Genomic DNA, 18,333 nt, shown 5'->3' on the forward strand with positions numbered 1-18,333 from the left:
TGTCCAGTACTTTTCTCTAATACTTTCCTGGGAGAATTGATCTTACAAAAATCGTTTAGTCTGTAATTCAGGACAAAACATCTCCTACTCTCTAACATTCATCTCTCTGGAGGACAATGTCTGTGCAATGGATGATCTCATTTCAAAGTTTTATAATGAAAGAAAGAAAATATATTAAATTTAAATATGAATGTATTGTGATTTCAGGTAATCTGGAAATAAGTTGTTCCTTCTCCATTTAATAATAAATTTGCTGAATCAATAGGCACATAACATTTTCCCACCATGATTATTAGAATATGCAATAGACTCTAATATTAGCTTGAAATGGAAAGCAGAGAGCACAGAGTTAGGAAAAGAAAATTTAACAGAATTAAAAACATTTTTTTTCACAGTTGGTCTTAATTGTTTTTAGGGATGCCACAAATTCTTGAAAATCAGACCCAACTAATAGAAGTTCCAGAAAAGGTCAAACCCATATACAGAAGTATTATTTTCAGATAGGAATATTAGGTGCTTTACAGACAAAACTTCAATGGCATACATTTGACCCTTATGATTAGTCCAAGTGTAAATGATATTCTAGTATTAAAAAATCAAAATATTCATGTCAAAGCAAAGGATATTATTGGTACATTAGAGTTACAATGTTCCTCAAGAGTTTGAAAGAAATATTATCTCTTGAAACTTAAACTATAAAATCAACAAAACATAATTATGGAGAGATGTCCGTCCAATTTTAGCTGAAAGAGGTAGCACTGTGAGCAGATTGGGCTGCTCTTGATCGAGTATATTAATTTACCTAAAGAAAGCAAGACTGTGGTATATATCTCATTATCAAAAAGAGTTATATCTGGGGATTATTCTAATCTGATGCCATTAAGTATTCAGGTTATATAGAATTAATTACAGAACTAATTCTTTTTTCTTTGTTAAAAATTTTTGCCATCTTTATTGAAATATAATAGACAATTAGTTGCTAGTATTTACATTGTACAATTTGATGAGTTTTTTTTTTTCATTTATAGTTGGTGTAAAATATACCAGTTTCAGCAGTATAGCATAGTGATCAGAGATCCATGTAACTTGCAAAGTGATCACTCCACTAAATCTAGTAGTCTTCTTCCCCATTTTACATTTATTACATTATTAACCATCTTCCCCATACTACATTCTACATCTCCATGTCTATTCTGCAACTATCATCCACTTCTACCTCTTAATCCCTTTGCCTTTTTTTGTCCCCTCCAATCCCCCTCCCATCTAGTATTCATCAAAATATTCTCTGTATCTATGAGTTTATTTCTGCTTTTGTTGTTGTCATTGATTTTATTCCTTAGACTCCACATGTACATGAAATCATGTAATATTTGCCTTTCTCTATTCGACTCATTTCGTTCAGTGCAATACCCTCTAGGTCCATCAAGGCAATATCTTTTTCCATCCTCTTCCTTTCAGTCTGTGTGTGTCTTTTAATCTGAAGTGAGTCTCTTGTAGGCAGCATATGTAGAGGTCTTGTTTTCTTATCCATTCAGCCACTCTATCTTTGGGTTGAGCACTTAATTATTTCCCATTTGAAGTACTTGTTGATAGAAATGTAGTTATTACCATTCTTTAATCCTGTTTTTGATATATTTTTTTCTTCTTAAAGAAGTCCCTCCATTTCCTGTAATGCTGGTTTGATGTTGATAAATTTCTTTAGTTTATTTTTGTCTGGGAAGCTCTTTATCTGTCCTTCAACCAGCTTTACTGGTTGTAGATCCTGGGTTTTCATTGCGTCAAATATTTTGTGCCAAGCCCTTCTGTTCTGCATAGATTCTTTTGAGAAATCAGCTGCCAGTCTTATGGGTGCTCCCTTGTAGGTAACTAGCTACTTTTCTCTTGCCACTTTTAAGATTCTTTCTATTTAAACTTTGGCATTTTAATTATGATGTGTCATGGTGTGGGCTTCTTTGGGTTCCTGGTTTTTGGGACTCTCTGAGCTTCCTGGGGTTTTATGTCTATTTCCTTCACCAGGTTAGGCAAATTTTCCATCATTATTTCTTCAAATAGCTCTTCAACATCTTTTATTTCCCCAGTACCCCTATGACACAAATATTTTTACATTTAATAGTGTCCCATAGGCTCCTTAAATTATTATAGTCTTGGCTTCTTTTTTCTTGGCATTCTGATTGAGTGGCTTTCCCATCTTTTATATAGGTCATTTGATCCTCTTTTTTATTCACTTTGTTTATTTCATTTAATATGCTTCTCATCTCAGTAATGTGTTCTTCATTTCTGACTGGTTCCCTTTTCTATTTTCTATTTCCATTTTAATATTTTTTATCTCTTTGTTGAAGATCTCACTCAATTCATTCACACTTCCCCTAAGTTCATTGAGCGTCTTTATAACCATCGTTTCGAACTCTGCATCTGTTAGATTGGTTGACTCCATTATTCCTGGATCTCTGTTTTGTTCTCTCATATGGTTTCTGCTTCTTTGTCTTCCCATTTTGGCTGCCTTTCTGTGTCTGTTTCTATGTACTAAGCAAAGCTCCTAAGTCTCCCGGTCATATTAGTGTGGCTTTGTGAAGTAGCTGCCCAGTGGCACAGTCCTGAGAGGGGTTCAGCTACAGGCCAAGTTTAGCCCCAGCCTGTGTACTTCCGAAACCACCTGTTAAGATTTAGCAAACAACCCACTGATGCTGTCTTTATAGTTGCTTCAAGAGGCCATGCTAGAAACCAAGGCCAGCTGACACCAGTGTGAGTCCTGGTGCTGTTCAGCAAGGAGCACCTGACTCTATGGAGATACACCTGGCTGTGGCTTGGGTGGGGCCACAAGTTGGAGGAGGCATAGTTTCAGGAAATCCTCTGGGTAGAGAGACCTCTATTATCCATTTTGATGACTTCTCAGCTACAGAGTAGCTGAGTCCATGCACTGTGTGTGGGGAGGACTCAACAGAGGAACAATGGATGCCGCCAGCACTTCTGTACAGAGCAAGTCACGCCTCTGGTCCTTCACTCTGACAACTCAGTGTACCCCTGTAAATCTCTGGTGCCTCCTGCACAGCCAAACCAGCACTGGGACTCAGAGCAAGCAGGTTCATCACCGTGAAAATCTGCTCACGGATGCGGCCCCTTTAAGAGGTGTCTGCTGCTGCCGCTGCCATAGCCTCCATCCCATTCAGCTGATTGGGATCAGGCAGCTTTGTGTCCTCGCCCAGTCCTACCTTCTGCCATTGCAGGGTGATTTCTTAGATTTCTCCCTAGTCGTATGGCTTGTTCATCTAGATCCCAGGTGATTTTCCTTGCTGTTTGCTCCTTGTTTCCATCACAACTTTGATTTGGTTGCTAGAGAAATGAACAGAGCCTCTATCATCAATGCCATTTTTTTTTCCTCCCAGAACTAATTCTTAATCTGAATCCTTCATCTACCAACTTCCTCCTGTTGTCATGCCTACATGAAGTAAATATACTGACTAGGAGTAAGTTTTTTTAATGAATAAATAGATTGGCAATATTATTAATATTTCTATTTCTATGATGTGTGTGTGTTTATTTATTTATTTTTATGCCTACAACACTTGGCCTTCCTAGGCAGTCTCCCATCCAATTATTAACCAGGCCCAACCCTGCTTAGCTTCTGAGATCAGACATGATTGGTGTGTTCAGGGTGGCATGGCCGTAGACTCTATGATATTTTTTAATATTAATGAAGTCCTAAAGAACAAGTCCATTCTCAATCTTATTAGATTGAGAGCCAGGCCTTGTACAACAAAAATCACCCACAGCAATGCTGTTTGGTAGAGTTGTTTTAATGGTCTTAGAGACAGCTAGCATATCTTCCCTAGTGACATGTAGACCATAGAAACTGTTGTTTTATTCTAAAGTTTAAGTTCTTTAACAAAAATTATTATAGTGTGTATAGAGCATTGAATTGTGGGCCAAATGCCTCAATAAATGACAACAATCACCACTAGGTCACACAAACCAGAAGTAAGGAGTTATCTCAGACTCCACCTTCTCTCCATCTTTGCCTCCATTTCAAATGATCACCAGATTGTGCAAATATATTGGATCTACCATCTCTTCTGCATTGTCACAACTTAGTTCAGCCTTACTGTCTCCCATAAACTACAGAAATAGCTTCATAATGTAATTATCTATTTCAAAATCATCTTCCATAGCTTTGCTCAAGCAACTGGTTGCTTTCTGTTTAAAACTCACTAATACCCTCCCTTCTCTCTGTGAATAAACACTATCTCCTTGGTGAGCTGTAAAAGGCTGCACATAATCTGGCCATTTATATTTTCTTCCCCACCCACTGTGCATTTCAGTGATATCAATCCTCTGAAGTTCCCAGAAAAGCCTCAGATTCGAGCCTCTATGTTTTTTCTCAGTTTCCCCCAATCCTACCTGCCCTGTTCCCCAGCTAAAGGCCACTTCACATCAGTTTGCTAGCAAGGAGACCAATGGGAATTTCATGGTGAAGTGATTACATACACCAACATGTTGACCTAATTTTTCTTTTCTAGTGAGGCCCTACAGTAAAAGACAGTGGTTGTCTTATTTCCCAACCCCAATACTTCATAATTTCCTATATTACTAAATGTCTTAGAACCTTGTTTATAGGCCTTATAGTCAAGAAACATTCTCTCTCTCTCTCTCTCTCTCCCTCCCTCCCTTCCAGATTTGTCAATTTTAGACTCTAAGGCCAACCAGATTTTATTTCTCTCTTCTAGATATAAGCATCTTATAAAATTTTAAGTAGCCAAATATAATGTCAGAGCAGGGGTGGCTAGAAGTCAAATATCATTAAATACAAAGTAGGTTTCTTATATTCCAAAAGGAAATGTCTTTTAATGTACAGATGTTTTACTGATTTAATATGGTTTTTATTTTTCAGAAATTTATTCTTTTTATTTTTATATGTAGTTTCAACATGCACTCTGTTTTATCTGATCTGTGAAACGAAGGACCATTTTTCATTTTTGTTTTTGTACAGAGGCTTGGATATAGCAGACTTTTCTATTCAACATCTGTTGAATAGAAACCTTAGTGTCTTTTGCCCAGTGACAAGTTATGAGATCTTGTGCATTTCACTTATCTGCAATGAGAACAGATTTTTTATGTGAAAACAAATTTTAAACAAGTAAATGAGATCAGTGAATTTTGAACAGGAGTTCTGTAATCTTTAGATGCTTCGGTGGCTGCTGTGGTGGTCATGGCAAAGGCCCATGAACAGAGGTTGTGTATGCCACCCAAATTTCAACAAGGGCAACTCTATTTTCCTTTGTTTTATTTATTTATGTATAGCATTTTTTTCAAAACATAAGGTATATTTTAAAATCCCACACTGATTATCATTGTGAAATATTGAAACTGATGATTATATCATTTCCCTTCATCTCTAAAACATTCTGATTCAATAGGTGCTTTCCATCTGAGTAATTAATTGAGTTGAAAGTACTGTTTTTGTTGACAAAGAAATAAGGTTTATTAATTGGGAGTTTCTATAAATTTGGAGCAAAATTGTGTTCTATTTTTACTAAACTCATTGAAATTCAGTACTTCTTGTACTTTCTTCGTCATCAATAGAAATTACAGATATTTTTATATGATACTGCATTTATGGAAAATATCCCAAATTAGCATTTGTGGTCAATCACTTCACTGAAATTATAGTATTATTAGACCCACCTGAATCTTGATATTTACTCCTATAATAAAGAAGCACATATATTACTTTATCACAAATTTGTTTTTAAAAATATTTTGAGAAATATTTTTCAATATAGTTTATTTCCTTTGTAAAAAAAACATGCCTTTAAAAATATTCTAAAGAGAGAGATCTATGGAGAAAAGACACTGATGGCACAATAAAATGCTAAAAACAATTCCCTGCTTTAGATAGTGACACATCTGATAATTATTACTTTGGGATAAACAGAGGACCACAGATGCTTTCTACACCTGTAAGCAATAGACCTCAGCAGCTATACTTGATTGGCAAAGATTAGCACCTGTGTCTTATATTCAGGTCCCGTGTATCACTGCACTCTACAAAGTCTACATCACCTCCCTTGAAAAAGAAATTGTTCTGGCATTATTTGCCCTTGTTTGATCAGTTTATTTTGCTTATAGTAGTCCTACATAAATTCACCATTTAGATACTTTACTGAGTATTTTTTTTCCTCCTCTCAAAGGATCCTTTCACGTGCTTCTGATACTGTGATTTTCCTTGGTGATGCACTCTTCTCCCACCATCACTTCCTGTGGTTTGAATAGAGCCAACTCCATCTACATCTATGATGCTGGACACCAAATTGGGTCAATTCCACTTGGCAAAACTGATGATCATGGGACACATGTAGAACTAATGTGGCTCAGTTCTGGACTTTTAATAGGAAAAGAGTCACACTTCCTACTCTGGTTTTTAAGAGAGAAGAACATACATACCCAGGATTTGACAACCATCTTCCTACCGAGAACTGAGAAGCTGCCAAGAAATGAAACTGACTCAAAAGAAAGCAGCTCATAGGGGAAAAACCATCAGGCCTAGAAGACAAGGTTTTAAACATGCCTGAAATCAATTCTACCCTGGATTCTTCAACCTGGGAGCCTATCGGAGGAGGTCAAAAAGAGGATATGACTGCCTGTGACCCCCAAGCTAGACTCAGCAATTGGAGGCTCCTCTTCCCCTCTCCTGACTTTGGAATGTATGTTCTATTCACTGTTCCCACAGTAGAAGTCATTTCAAAGGTATAACCATGAGAGAGTAATGTATTGTTGAAACTATCTGGACTGAACATGTGACTGAACCCAGTAAGGCCTCTATATAAACTTTTAAGATTCTGGTAGGTGGGTTCAGAGATCTAATAACTTTATAACCACTCGAGACAAACATCATCATATGTAACTTCCCTTGCAAATTAAACCTGCCACCCACCAATTTGGAGTGCCCTGCCTCTTTTCTGTCTCTCCTTGCTCTCTACATACAGGGGCCAGTTTGAGAACCAACAGTGCCACCAAATACCTCTCTAGCTTAAACAATTTTTAATTGGCTTATATCAAAAAGAACAATTATCTTGCTACAATTTATAATACAAATTTAGTGACTTGGTGCCTTTAAAAGGAAATAATTGATTAATTTTATGACATAATTCTTTTGTTAAATAATAATTAAATCAGTGAGTATATTCATTGATTTCTCTAATATACACCTCATATACATATTTAATATTTATAATGACCACAGGTAAAATTAGCCTATTTTACAGAGTAAATGTGTATAACTTCCAATGTAAAGGCATTTACCAATATCTATAGTGAAAAACTTTGTAACAATTTTCAATTAATGGACTCCAGAGATTGTTTTATTTTATTTTGTATTTTAAAAACAAAACATAACTTCTCTTTTAGTATAAATTAAACATGGTCAATTGCAATCAGCAACAATTCCATTGTATAACTGTGTACATAGAAATGCCCCTCTCTTATCTTGATAGCTGGTTATCCACACTTATCTGTTTCTAATTTCTTGCCAAAGCAGCATACACATAGGAAGGTCTCAGTGTGTTTTAAAAGTATAAGCCTCACAATGTTCCAAGGGAGATGATGTGCTCTGGGTTCTTGTGAGGAAGAACACAATTGAAATAAGACAAGATAAATAATGCCTATCTAGTCCATTCAGGTTGCTGTAACAAAATTTGATAGACTGGGACACATAAACAGTTCTGGAAACTGAAGTCCTATACCAAGGCACCAGCATGGTCACATTCTCATGGGGACCCTTTGCCTAGTTCATAGCTGGGACTTTCTTGCTGTCTCTTCACAAGGCGGAATAAGCAAAGAATCTTCCCAGAGCATCTTTTTTAAGTCACGAATCCTATTCATGAGGTTCTACCATAATGACTTGAGCAACTCCCCAAATATCTGCTAACTCATACCATCAGCTTTGGGGTTTAGAATTTCAACATATAAATTTTTTTTGGAGGTGAAAGGGCACAAATATTTAGACCACAGCGATGCTACTCACTGATGCTAGGAGCAAAATAGTTGTCAAGTGATGAGCATAGTGGATGAATATCTTTCCAGTGGAACAGAGAGTTTCTTCATCATCATGAAGAGTCATTTCTTACATATCACTGTATTTGGAGAGTTTGAGGAACTGTAACTGAGGCAGCACAACTTTTAAATATATTGAGATTTTTGGCACATACAGAGAACATTTTTATTTGGGAAGATATAGTACACCAGTTTGATACCAGTGGAACTTGAATTCCTCATACATTTTCCTGGGTTGGGTTTATGTCTTTTCTCCTTTTCCATATTCTCAAGTGACATAACATTGCCTTAAATGAGGCTAATTAATGAAGTGGAAACTGAGTATACTCAAGTGTCTAGGAAAATTTTGTGTTATAGTTTGCAGTGTTTTACACAGTTTAGTATTCTAATTGAAGGAAAAAAAAGAAAAAGACTTTTTTTTTTCATGAATGTGCAGGGTATGTATCATCTTAGTGTCTGGCTTGTGGGCTTTCTTGGAAGCATAATATACAAGATCAGTACACTCAGAACAAAATAATTGAATTTGAACATAATTAGGAAAGTTCACAGCTCAGGAAAGATTGGTGAGGAAATAGTGACATAGGAAGTTGACTTGAATCAGTAATGCTTTTAGGAAACCAAGAACAGAAGCTGAAGCCTTATTCTGGACAGTTACTGTTAAGAAGCTGATTGGAGTAAATACGTCTGCCTTTCTTTCAGGTGAACAACCTAAGTTGTCCAGCATGATAGCCTTCATTTTCCTTGGTAAGTAGATTATACTTCTGTTTTATACGAATTCACAATACCAATGCTTCATGAACCTAATGCTGTCCTAACTGTTGATTAAACTAATAGGGACTTATAATATGAACTACCTCTTACTATATATACTTTTTAATGTGGCTTATTGCTTTTGCAAATATGTACACTTACTTTTTCTCATGTATAACTCTATAGAAAATGTACAATGCAGAAATTACATTAACTATTCAGATTGCTTCTGTTTTATTGTACAGAATAATCCAATTTCTTTGAGTTACTTATTAGGATTTATGGAACTCACATAAATACTAGGACTTTTTAGAAATGAAACCTTCCAGTATCTATTTACAAGTTATAAGATGAAAAATGTCAAATTATTATGTTTTTCTTTGAAATTAAATTAAAATGAGATTAATTTAAAACATTCAGTTACCCTAATTTTAAGGCATTAATATTTAAAAAGTAGAAGCCATTTAGTAGAGTGAAACAATACCATATCAAATGCTTCACATTTCATTTTAGTTTCTGTAACCCAGAGATAAAATGTAGATTTATCCCTCTGGTATAGGATAATGTGAATTTATTGTAAGATATTGGTTTAAAAGAATTTATTTATAGTTAAAGTCAAATTCATGAAGATCTACTTGTTATATGTGTTTTTGGAGAAGCTATTATATTTTTTAATATTTAGTAGAATTTATAAATTGAATTCAGAAAAAAAGGATATTTATGATTGCAGTTTAATGTTAATAATCCACTCATTAAACCAAAGCCAATTTATTTTCTGCTTCCTCCACACTAATAAATATTGATTAAGAAAGATATAATTGTGGGCAAGAAAACAGAGACTATTATTTTAAATTATGCTGAACATAAAAAGTTAAATCAAATAAAAGAAAATCAAGGAAAAAGGAAAGGAATCTTTTACGTATTTTTAGTTTTTTTCTTTTGGTTTAAATAATAGTTATTCAGTATTCCAAAATTGCACTTCTTGTGTTTATCTCTAAGCACATTTTAAAATTTCTATCCTGTATTATAAAGAGAAATCGAGGAGACTTCAAGTTTTATAGATCAGGCAGCAATATAACTTATGCACAGAATATATTACGGCCCCATTATGGCCCCAGTTGAAAAGGTAATGATCACCTCCTGTTTTCATCTTTTAATTCTAAATTAACCTTGACACTAGGTTGGATGAAGGAGAGAAATAATTTCCAACACTTGTAGGGGCAAAATTTTGCTATTTGATAGTTTTAACCAATATTTTTCATAGTGCATTCTTCAAAATACTTGTTTAATGTTATCTAAATAGGTGCTGTGATATGAGAAAGCCCAAAGAAATGTGGGATATCCTGAATTTTTAAAACAGAGAATGTAATATGCTAATGAGCTTTTACATCTTTAAGAGGGTAAATATAATGTGCAACATTCTCCACGTTCTTTATTTTAAAAATAAAACTTGTTTTTCACTGAACATTTCAAGAGAATCCTCGAAAACTTCTGGATTAAGTACATAGCCACAAATCAGAGGAATGATTAGATTTTGGAAAGCTAAAAATAGTTTGCATTTTGAGGGGTAAATCTATTGAGGTGATTTTCCTGGTCGATTCAGTATTTCATCTGAGTGGAAAGTGTGAAAAATCATGTAAAATAAATAATCAAATAAATTATTCAGCATAAAAATTTAAAAATAAAAAAAAGTGAAAAAGATTATGGAAAAATAGTAAGTAGAATTCATTAATGATCATTATACTGAAGCATTGGTGAGGTTTTGATGATGTATCCAGGAGATTATCACCTATAAGTTTCATGAGGAAGATAGTCACAAGATATAATGATCAATGGCAAATAAAATTCCAGTCACTTATAAATTGAGTTTCTGACATAAAAACACTACAGGGTGTTTGGCAAGCTGGATTTAAACAAGTAACCTTGGGCCATAATCAAAGAGATTCATTTCTCTTTCTCTAGGCTTACTAATCTAGGACAGGAACACATGAAAATCCAGGAAGCTGATATATCAATTTTCCCTCTAGTCCTCAACAAGAAAAATGTGACCAAGTCACAGCCATGGGCCTAACCTCCAAATGCAATGATCCAGCAAGTGGTACATGATCTAATCAGTTGTCTTGTATTTTCCTTAGAAGAAGAGGTTTGGAAAGAGGTAAGATAAAGAAAAGATTTTAAAGCTTTACTTGAAGCCTATAGCTCTATATTATCACAGGTGATTCATAATTAACATCTTTTTAAAAATTCAAATAATTTGACTCTGATTAAGATATAGCTAAACATTTCTTAATTAGTTAATACACTGTCTCTATAACTCAATTATAATTCCCATATTGTTCCATGGATTGATTAAGCTAGTGTCAGTTCTCATGCTTATAGAATCAGTTTAAGTTATTTATATAACAGACTAAACTAACATTGCTATTTTTTTGATATTTTTAGAAAACTTGTTGGAACTTTTTCTCTTCTGCCCAAAATAACTTGTAAATACCTGGAAGGTGTTATTTTAATTGAACATTATTAGTTATTTATATATAACTCATCTATAAACAACTATTCAAATCAGTGTAAGTCAACATACATTTATTGAATATCTATAATGCATCATTGTATTTGATAATGAGGATATAATTATGAATTATCCCTAATGCCTGCCCAGTAAAATGCTAAAACCCAGTGGTGGAGACGAGCACAAAAATACATACTTTTACTACAAAGCAGTAAATGCTATCATTGAAGAATTCCTAAAATGGTAGTGTTAAATTTAATTTGGATTTAGGAAAAGAAGGTATAAATTCAGAAAAGGTTTTCATAAAATAGGTAATTATTGTGTTGAGTCTTGAAGGACAAGGGAAAAAAAAAGTTATTCCAGAAGGGTGGAATGGGGAAAGGAGTACCTGCTAGTGACCATCTAGTAAATACTCAGAGGTACAAGCATTTGGGACACTATAAATGCGGCTTGAGAACCTCCAGATTGCATACAATGAAGAATGAGTCATTCTATGGGGATCATCCAAGGGATAAAGCAGAGAAATAACAGAACCAGAACGGTGCATTAGACAGATTAGGGCATGTAAAGAACCTATCTGAATATATGATACTGGAGGCAGACTGACTAACTAATAAGTTGGTCGAACATTCAAAACGAGAGTCGATGAAATATGCAAGAACGCATATGAAAGTAGGAAGTTGAGGATATAAAGGAGTCTATCATAAATCCAAAGTTTCTACTTTGGGTGTTTTTGTGAATGGTGGAATTACTGAAGGAATAGGGATGTTTATCAGGGAGTGATAATGAAGAGGACAATATTAAACATATTATAATCTGGAAGTGTGTTCGGAACATTTAGGTGGAGAAGATAACAGCATCTATAACTGGAATATTAAAAAATAATGAAATTGAATTAAACATTTGAGAATCAACAGTCTAGAGATTTTAGTTAAATCTGTGAGAGTAGATGTAATTGACCATAGAGAATGCATAAAATGGGAATGGGAAAAGTGTGAGGCCAGAACCTAAGCTAGAAATGTACATTGACAGAAGAGTAAGAGGATCCTGGGAAGGATTCTGCCTATAGTCAGAAAATATCAAATAAATGACTATCAAGAGAATTAGAAGAGAGGGTTACCAAAGGAAGAGGGAATTTCATGAACAAAATGACAACAAAAAGCCCAATGATAAAAGTAGGCAAGATGAAGTCTTAAAACTATTAAATTTCATGTTACGAAAATGATTAGTGTTAGAAAACAATTAGTGTTAGAAAGAGTTCATCCATTCGACACTAGCAGAGCCAAACACTAAATATGGAGAATTGCAGTGGAGAAATAGTGGCTATTTTATTGATGAATGAGAACAGGAAGCTGATGCTCAAAAGCCCTAATTCCACAGTAGCTTGTAGGATGCAAATTATAGTAGCAAAATCACAGGACACTGTGGGTTAGGGGTTTGGAGTTGTGCTGGGAGCTGATTGGTAGGAGGTGAGGTAAGGGTAATCAATCATTTCTTCCGGTCCTGGGGACAGTTCTGAGGTCTTTAACAGAGTCCCTCTGTCTGGTCTCACAGGAAAGTAGCCAGGGGGTCATTTCACGGTAGGGCTTGGGAACTGAGGTCAAGATGTCATTTTTAGCCTGCCAGAGGTGTGGACCTGTGACCATTAGTCAGGTTTAGGCTACTGTCTCCTGCTGTTTCTGGAGCTGCCGATTATTTAGAGGAAAGGCTAGGTCTCTGAGGGGGAGAGAGAGAGAGAGAGAGAGACAGAGAGAGAGAGAGAGAGAGAGAGAGAAGGGACATGATTTCTAGATCTAGAATTTAAAACCAAGCTTAATCAAAGTCATAAGTATCCTCGGTTTCATTAAAGCATGTTTAAGAGCAGTTTTAGCAAAACAATAGTCATAAAAATTAATTATAAGTTGAGGAATAAATAAGCAGTAAGAATGAAAGAGAGCAAATACAGATTATTAAAGAATTTTATATAGGAGAAATATAGACCTATAGCTAGAGGGGAGTTCAAGATTCATTTTAGTCTTGTCACATTTTATTTTTTATAGTTATGCTCTTAATCATTAATAACTTAGTTTTGAGGTAAATAACGGTCATACTGTAATATTGCAAACTTGTTTTTGTTCTGTTGTTATTCAGCTATTGGGCTGTGCTCAGAAAATGAATCTACTTCCCAAACCATCGACTGCACATATTTAAGAGAGCAATGCTTAAGTGATGCAAATGGATGTAAACATGCATGGGGAATAATGGAAGTTGCCTGCAATGTTTCAGGTAAAACAAGTTGTTTAAAATACGTTCAAATGGTTTTCTTTTACTCAGATAAAAATAGGATTTGATATTTTTTTTCCTTATCTGAGGAACTAAGTTAGTTTTGTTCTTAATACTTCACTCAAACTTGATATTCAAGAGCTTCGCCTTCATTTGCTTATTAGTGAATTTAGTTACAAAAGAGTATTCTTAAATGACTCCAAGGCCCTAATGCATTGGCACTGCAAGCAGCTTTATGCAAGATTTCAGCTTTTTAAATTTATTTTATTTTATATTTATTTCACTATGTATAATGTTATAATTATATGTATGCTTCTCAGGAGTGTGACAACAATTTTTAAATAAAATATTTTTTTCTTATTTGTTAATACGTAAATGGTAAAAAAGGGAAAAATAACATTTGTGATGATCAAGGGTATTGTTATTTTTTTGTATTTGTATAATATTCATTCTATATTCTCACAACATATACACTATTTCCTTTCCAACTTTGTCAAGAACAAGTTGAAATGTATTATTATTTTAAACTTGTCCAACATTTCAAACATTTGAGGGGAGGCCCAAAGGGTAGAGAATGTGAAGATTAGAGAGTCACTGTCACTTATTGAAAAGAAAAAGAAATATGTTTTAAACATTTTAAATAGCTGAGTAAATATTAAATGAGAGTATCATATAAAGACTTTATTTACTAAAATTAGATAAACTGATTATATAGTGAGACATTGACCTAGTACTATTATGACAAAACTTTTTAAAAAATAGTATTTTAATGTAATGATAATTTTATCTTCATGTATAACAAAGATTATAATACTGTAAAATCCTGATAAACTTTCTGGAGTATTCAGTAAAAGAAATCCGAAATAGAAAATAAAAATATATTCTTCCGTGACTCACTTTGTTTCTCCATCCATTCCACAGAGTAAATTCTGTATTGCTCATGACTCTTGCCTATCATCACGTGCTTACTTTACCTACCAAAAGTTTGATATGGTTTAGTGTGTTGGGTTAAGGGGCAGAAAACTGTAGCTCAGACAATGCCAGTGTTCACAGTCTCCACCAGCAGAGCTCCAGACCAACCTCATGACCTCAGGAATTACATATGGGGAGATAGATTTTCTTCTCTTCCCTGCCCTTGAAGAGAGTACATGTAATTTACACACGCCAAAGAAAGTTATAGCTAATTCAACATTCTCATTACTGTTCAGAAAAAGAATTTCAAAGGCACAATTTGTTCAAAGTAACTTAGTAAATTTAAGATGGAGATAGAGGACAATGACAAAAAAAAAAAAACAATCTATTGTTTTGATGATGAAGTTTCTTGTTACATTGTGTGTGGCAATTTAAAATATCACATTCAGGGTGTCATGAATTAGAGCATATTTATTTCAGTAAACAAAAAAGCAAGCTATTTGCAATAATTGCAGTATTTACATATTTATCTTATGCATGAAGCTGAAATAGAAGTATTCTCAAATACATAAATGAAATTATCTCAATTAGTTTTATTCAGAAAAATGGGACAAAATCATTGAATATAAACATATGGCTTTTTAAATTAAAGTAGGCTAAGGCCATGCCACCCTGAACAAGACTGATCCCGTCTGGTCTAGGAAGCTAAGCAGGATTGGACCTGGTTAGTACTTGGATGCGAGACCACTTAGGAAGACTGGGTGCTGTAGGCATAAAAAATAAAAAGTAAGGGATTGTAAGATGACAAGGTCCTTGCAATCTGTGAAGTCAACCAAGGGTTGCCTTGCCTAAAATAAATAAGTAAGTAAATAAATAAATAATACATTAAAGTAGAAAATGAATTATTTGTAATTATGAAAGACATTATTTAATAATATTTACTGTGTGCTTTGTAAGTGTCAGGACAACTTAATTTCTTATGATAATTTTAGAGCCATTTGTACATCTCTTGTTATCATCTTAGAATAAGATGTAAAATAAAATATCAGCTTAAAATGATAGATCTAATAAAATAGCTAAACTGATAAATAACTAAGATCGCAGAGCTTTCTGGTCACCTCATGTAAAGGCAGCATTGATTATTAATGAAGAGCAAAAATTGGCATTCTTTCTAAGTGGGTCCGAATTATTTTAAAACTTGGAAAAAGTTAATTTACTTTAGAAGGTAAAATTGGGAGAAAACAACAGTGAAAATACATATTTTTGCTTAAAATGTCCCTTACATGAATATCCTGCAGTGACCCCAGAAAATCTTACTATAATAATAAATTACTTAGGTTAATATGTTAAAAGAATTTGGGGTGTATTCAAATTAATATTTGAATAGTATTATATGTTTGACCTTTGAAATCCAGGTAATCCCTGCAAGATGAAGGATTCATCTAGCTGCACCCTGAGCATCCAAGCCTTAGTGGAAAGGAATTTCCAGTTTAAAAATTGTCTCTGCACTGATGACCTCTACGGTACTGTTAACAAATTGCTTGGCAAAAAATGCATCAGTGAATCAGGTGATACACTGTTATATAAAATATTTAAAGTAATAAAAACAGGACAATTTTAAAATTAATCACATCTATGTAATTTTGTTTTTTAATTTTTCAATTATTATTGGTATACAATATTATATTAGTTCCAGGTGTACAACATAGTGATTAGACATTTATATAACTTACGAAGTGACCAGTCCGATCAATCTAGTACCTATCTGACACTGTACATAGTTATTTCAATATTATTGACTATATTCCTTTATATATCCATGACCAATTTGTACTTCTTAACTCCTTCCCCCTTTTCACCTACCTTCCCCATTCCCTTCTCATCTGGTAATGCTCTAAATGTTCTCTATATCTGTGTGTTTGTTTCTGTTTGATTTGTTTATTTTATTCTTTAGATTCTATATGTAAGTGAAATCATATGATATTTGTTTTTCTCTGTCTGACCAATTCCACTTAACACAATACCCTCTAGGTTCATTCATGTTGTTGCAAATGGCAATATTTCCGTCTTATTTTATGGCTGAGTAATAGTATTCCATTGTGTATATGTACCATCTCTTCTTTATCCATTCATCCATTGATGTATACCCAGGTTGCCTCCATTCCTTGGCTATTGTAAAAAATGCTACAATGAACATATGGATGCGCATGTTCCTTCAAAGTAGTATTTTGGGTTTCTTCAGATAAATACCCAGAAGTGGGATTACTGAGCCTTTCTTTGTCTTTTGTGATAGCCTTTGTTTTAAAGTTTATTATGGCTGATATAATTATTGATATCCCAGCCTTTTCTTTTTTGTTTCCATTTTCATGAAATATCTTTTTCTATCCCTTTACTTTCAGTCTGTGTGTGCCTTTCAATCTGAAGCAAGTCTCTTTTAGGCAGCATATGTAAGGGTCTTTTCTTTTCTCTATTCAGCCATCCTACATCTTTTGTATAGTATTTGTTTTTCTAAGTGTCAGGACAACTTCATTTCTTATGATAATTATTTTTTTAATTTAATTATTTTTCATTCAGAGTACTTGTTAATAGATATGAAGTTATTGCCATTTTATTATTCATATTTTTGATACACTTTTTTTCTTCTTCTTAAAGACAAAGAGAGAATCTTAAAACCAAAATTTCCTATAATACCGTTTGGGCGATGATGAACTTCTTTTCTTTTTCTTGTCTGGGAAGCTCTTTGTCTTTCCTTCCATTCTAAGTGATAACTTTGCTACGTAGAGTCATCTTGGTTGTAGGTCCTTGCTTTTCATCACTTTGAACAATTCATGCCAATCCTTTCTGGCCTGCAAAGTTTTCATCCAAAAATCAGCTGACAGTCTTACAGGAGCTCCCTTGTTGGTAACTAACTACTTTTCTCTTGTTCCTTTTAAGATTCTCTCTTTGTCTTTAAACACTGGCATTTTAATTATGATGTGTCTTGGTGTGGCCATTTTGGGTTTATCTCATTTAGGACTCTGTGCTTTCTGGGCTTGTATGTCTATTTCCTTCACCAGGTTAGGGAAGCGTTCTATCATTGTTTCTTCAAATAGGTTTCAATTTCTTGCTCTCTCTCTTCTCCTTCTGGTTCCCTTTGATGAGAATGTTGTTATGCTTAATGTTGTCCCAAAGGCTCCTTAAACTATCCTCGTATTTTTGGATTCTTTTTTCTTGTTGCTGTTCTGATTGGGTCTCCTCTACTCCATCAAACTGCTGATTTGATCCTCCATTTCATTCAATATGTTGATTCCTTCTAACTTACTTTTCATTTCAGATATTGTATTAATTTCTGTCTTGTTCCTTTTATATTTTCCATCTCCATTTTTATGTTTTCTATCTCTTTGTTAAAGTTCTCAGTGAGTTTATTTACTCTTCCCCTAAGTTCATTGAGCATCCTTATAACCAGTGTTTTGAATTCCGCTGGTCTCCATTTTGTTTAGTTCTTTTTTCTGGAACTTTGTTCTGTTCTTTCATGCCTCCCATTTTGACTTTCATGTCTCCCCATTTTGACTTTCTTGTGTTTGTTTCTATGTATTTAGGTAGGGCTCCTAAGTCTCCTGATCTTAGTAGAGTGGCCTTATGTAGTAGGTGTCCTGTGTTGGGTTTTCCCTGGTCTCCTGAGCTAAGCATATGGCCTTCTGTTGTAGTTGAGCTTTGGTTGCTGTTTGTACATTGATGGGAGGAACTGACCTTAGGATTGTGAGGACTGGCTGGTGAGGAGTGACCCGAAGGAGCAAGATTCACTGTAGCAGGTCTCTGGTGACTGCCCAGCCTGCCCTTTGGGTGTTTCCACCTCAAATGCAGCCCTGGGTATA

The 18,333-nt window shown here is 34.3% G+C and overlaps 1 protein-coding gene across 1 annotated transcript in view; it reads left to right on the plus strand.

The window, feature by feature from the left end:
• The first annotated feature begins 8,768 nt into the window (after positions 1-8,768).
• Positions 8,769-18,333, plus strand: part of GFRAL (GDNF family receptor alpha like) — a 54,496-nt gene continuing 44,931 nt past the window's right edge. The window contains exons 1-3 of the mRNA XM_036223675.1: positions 8,769-8,790; positions 13,436-13,570; positions 15,895-16,047. Coding sequence (XP_036079568.1) covers positions 8,769-8,790; positions 13,436-13,570; positions 15,895-16,047 — 310 coding nt within the window. The remainder of the gene's footprint in view (positions 8,791-13,435; positions 13,571-15,894; positions 16,048-18,333) is intronic.

The sequence above is a fragment of the Rousettus aegyptiacus genome, unplaced genomic scaffold, assembly GCF_014176215.1.
Source record: "Rousettus aegyptiacus isolate mRouAeg1 unplaced genomic scaffold, mRouAeg1.p scaffold_m13_p_1, whole genome shotgun sequence".
NCBI classification, from domain to species: Eukaryota; Metazoa; Chordata; class Mammalia; order Chiroptera; family Pteropodidae; genus Rousettus; species Rousettus aegyptiacus.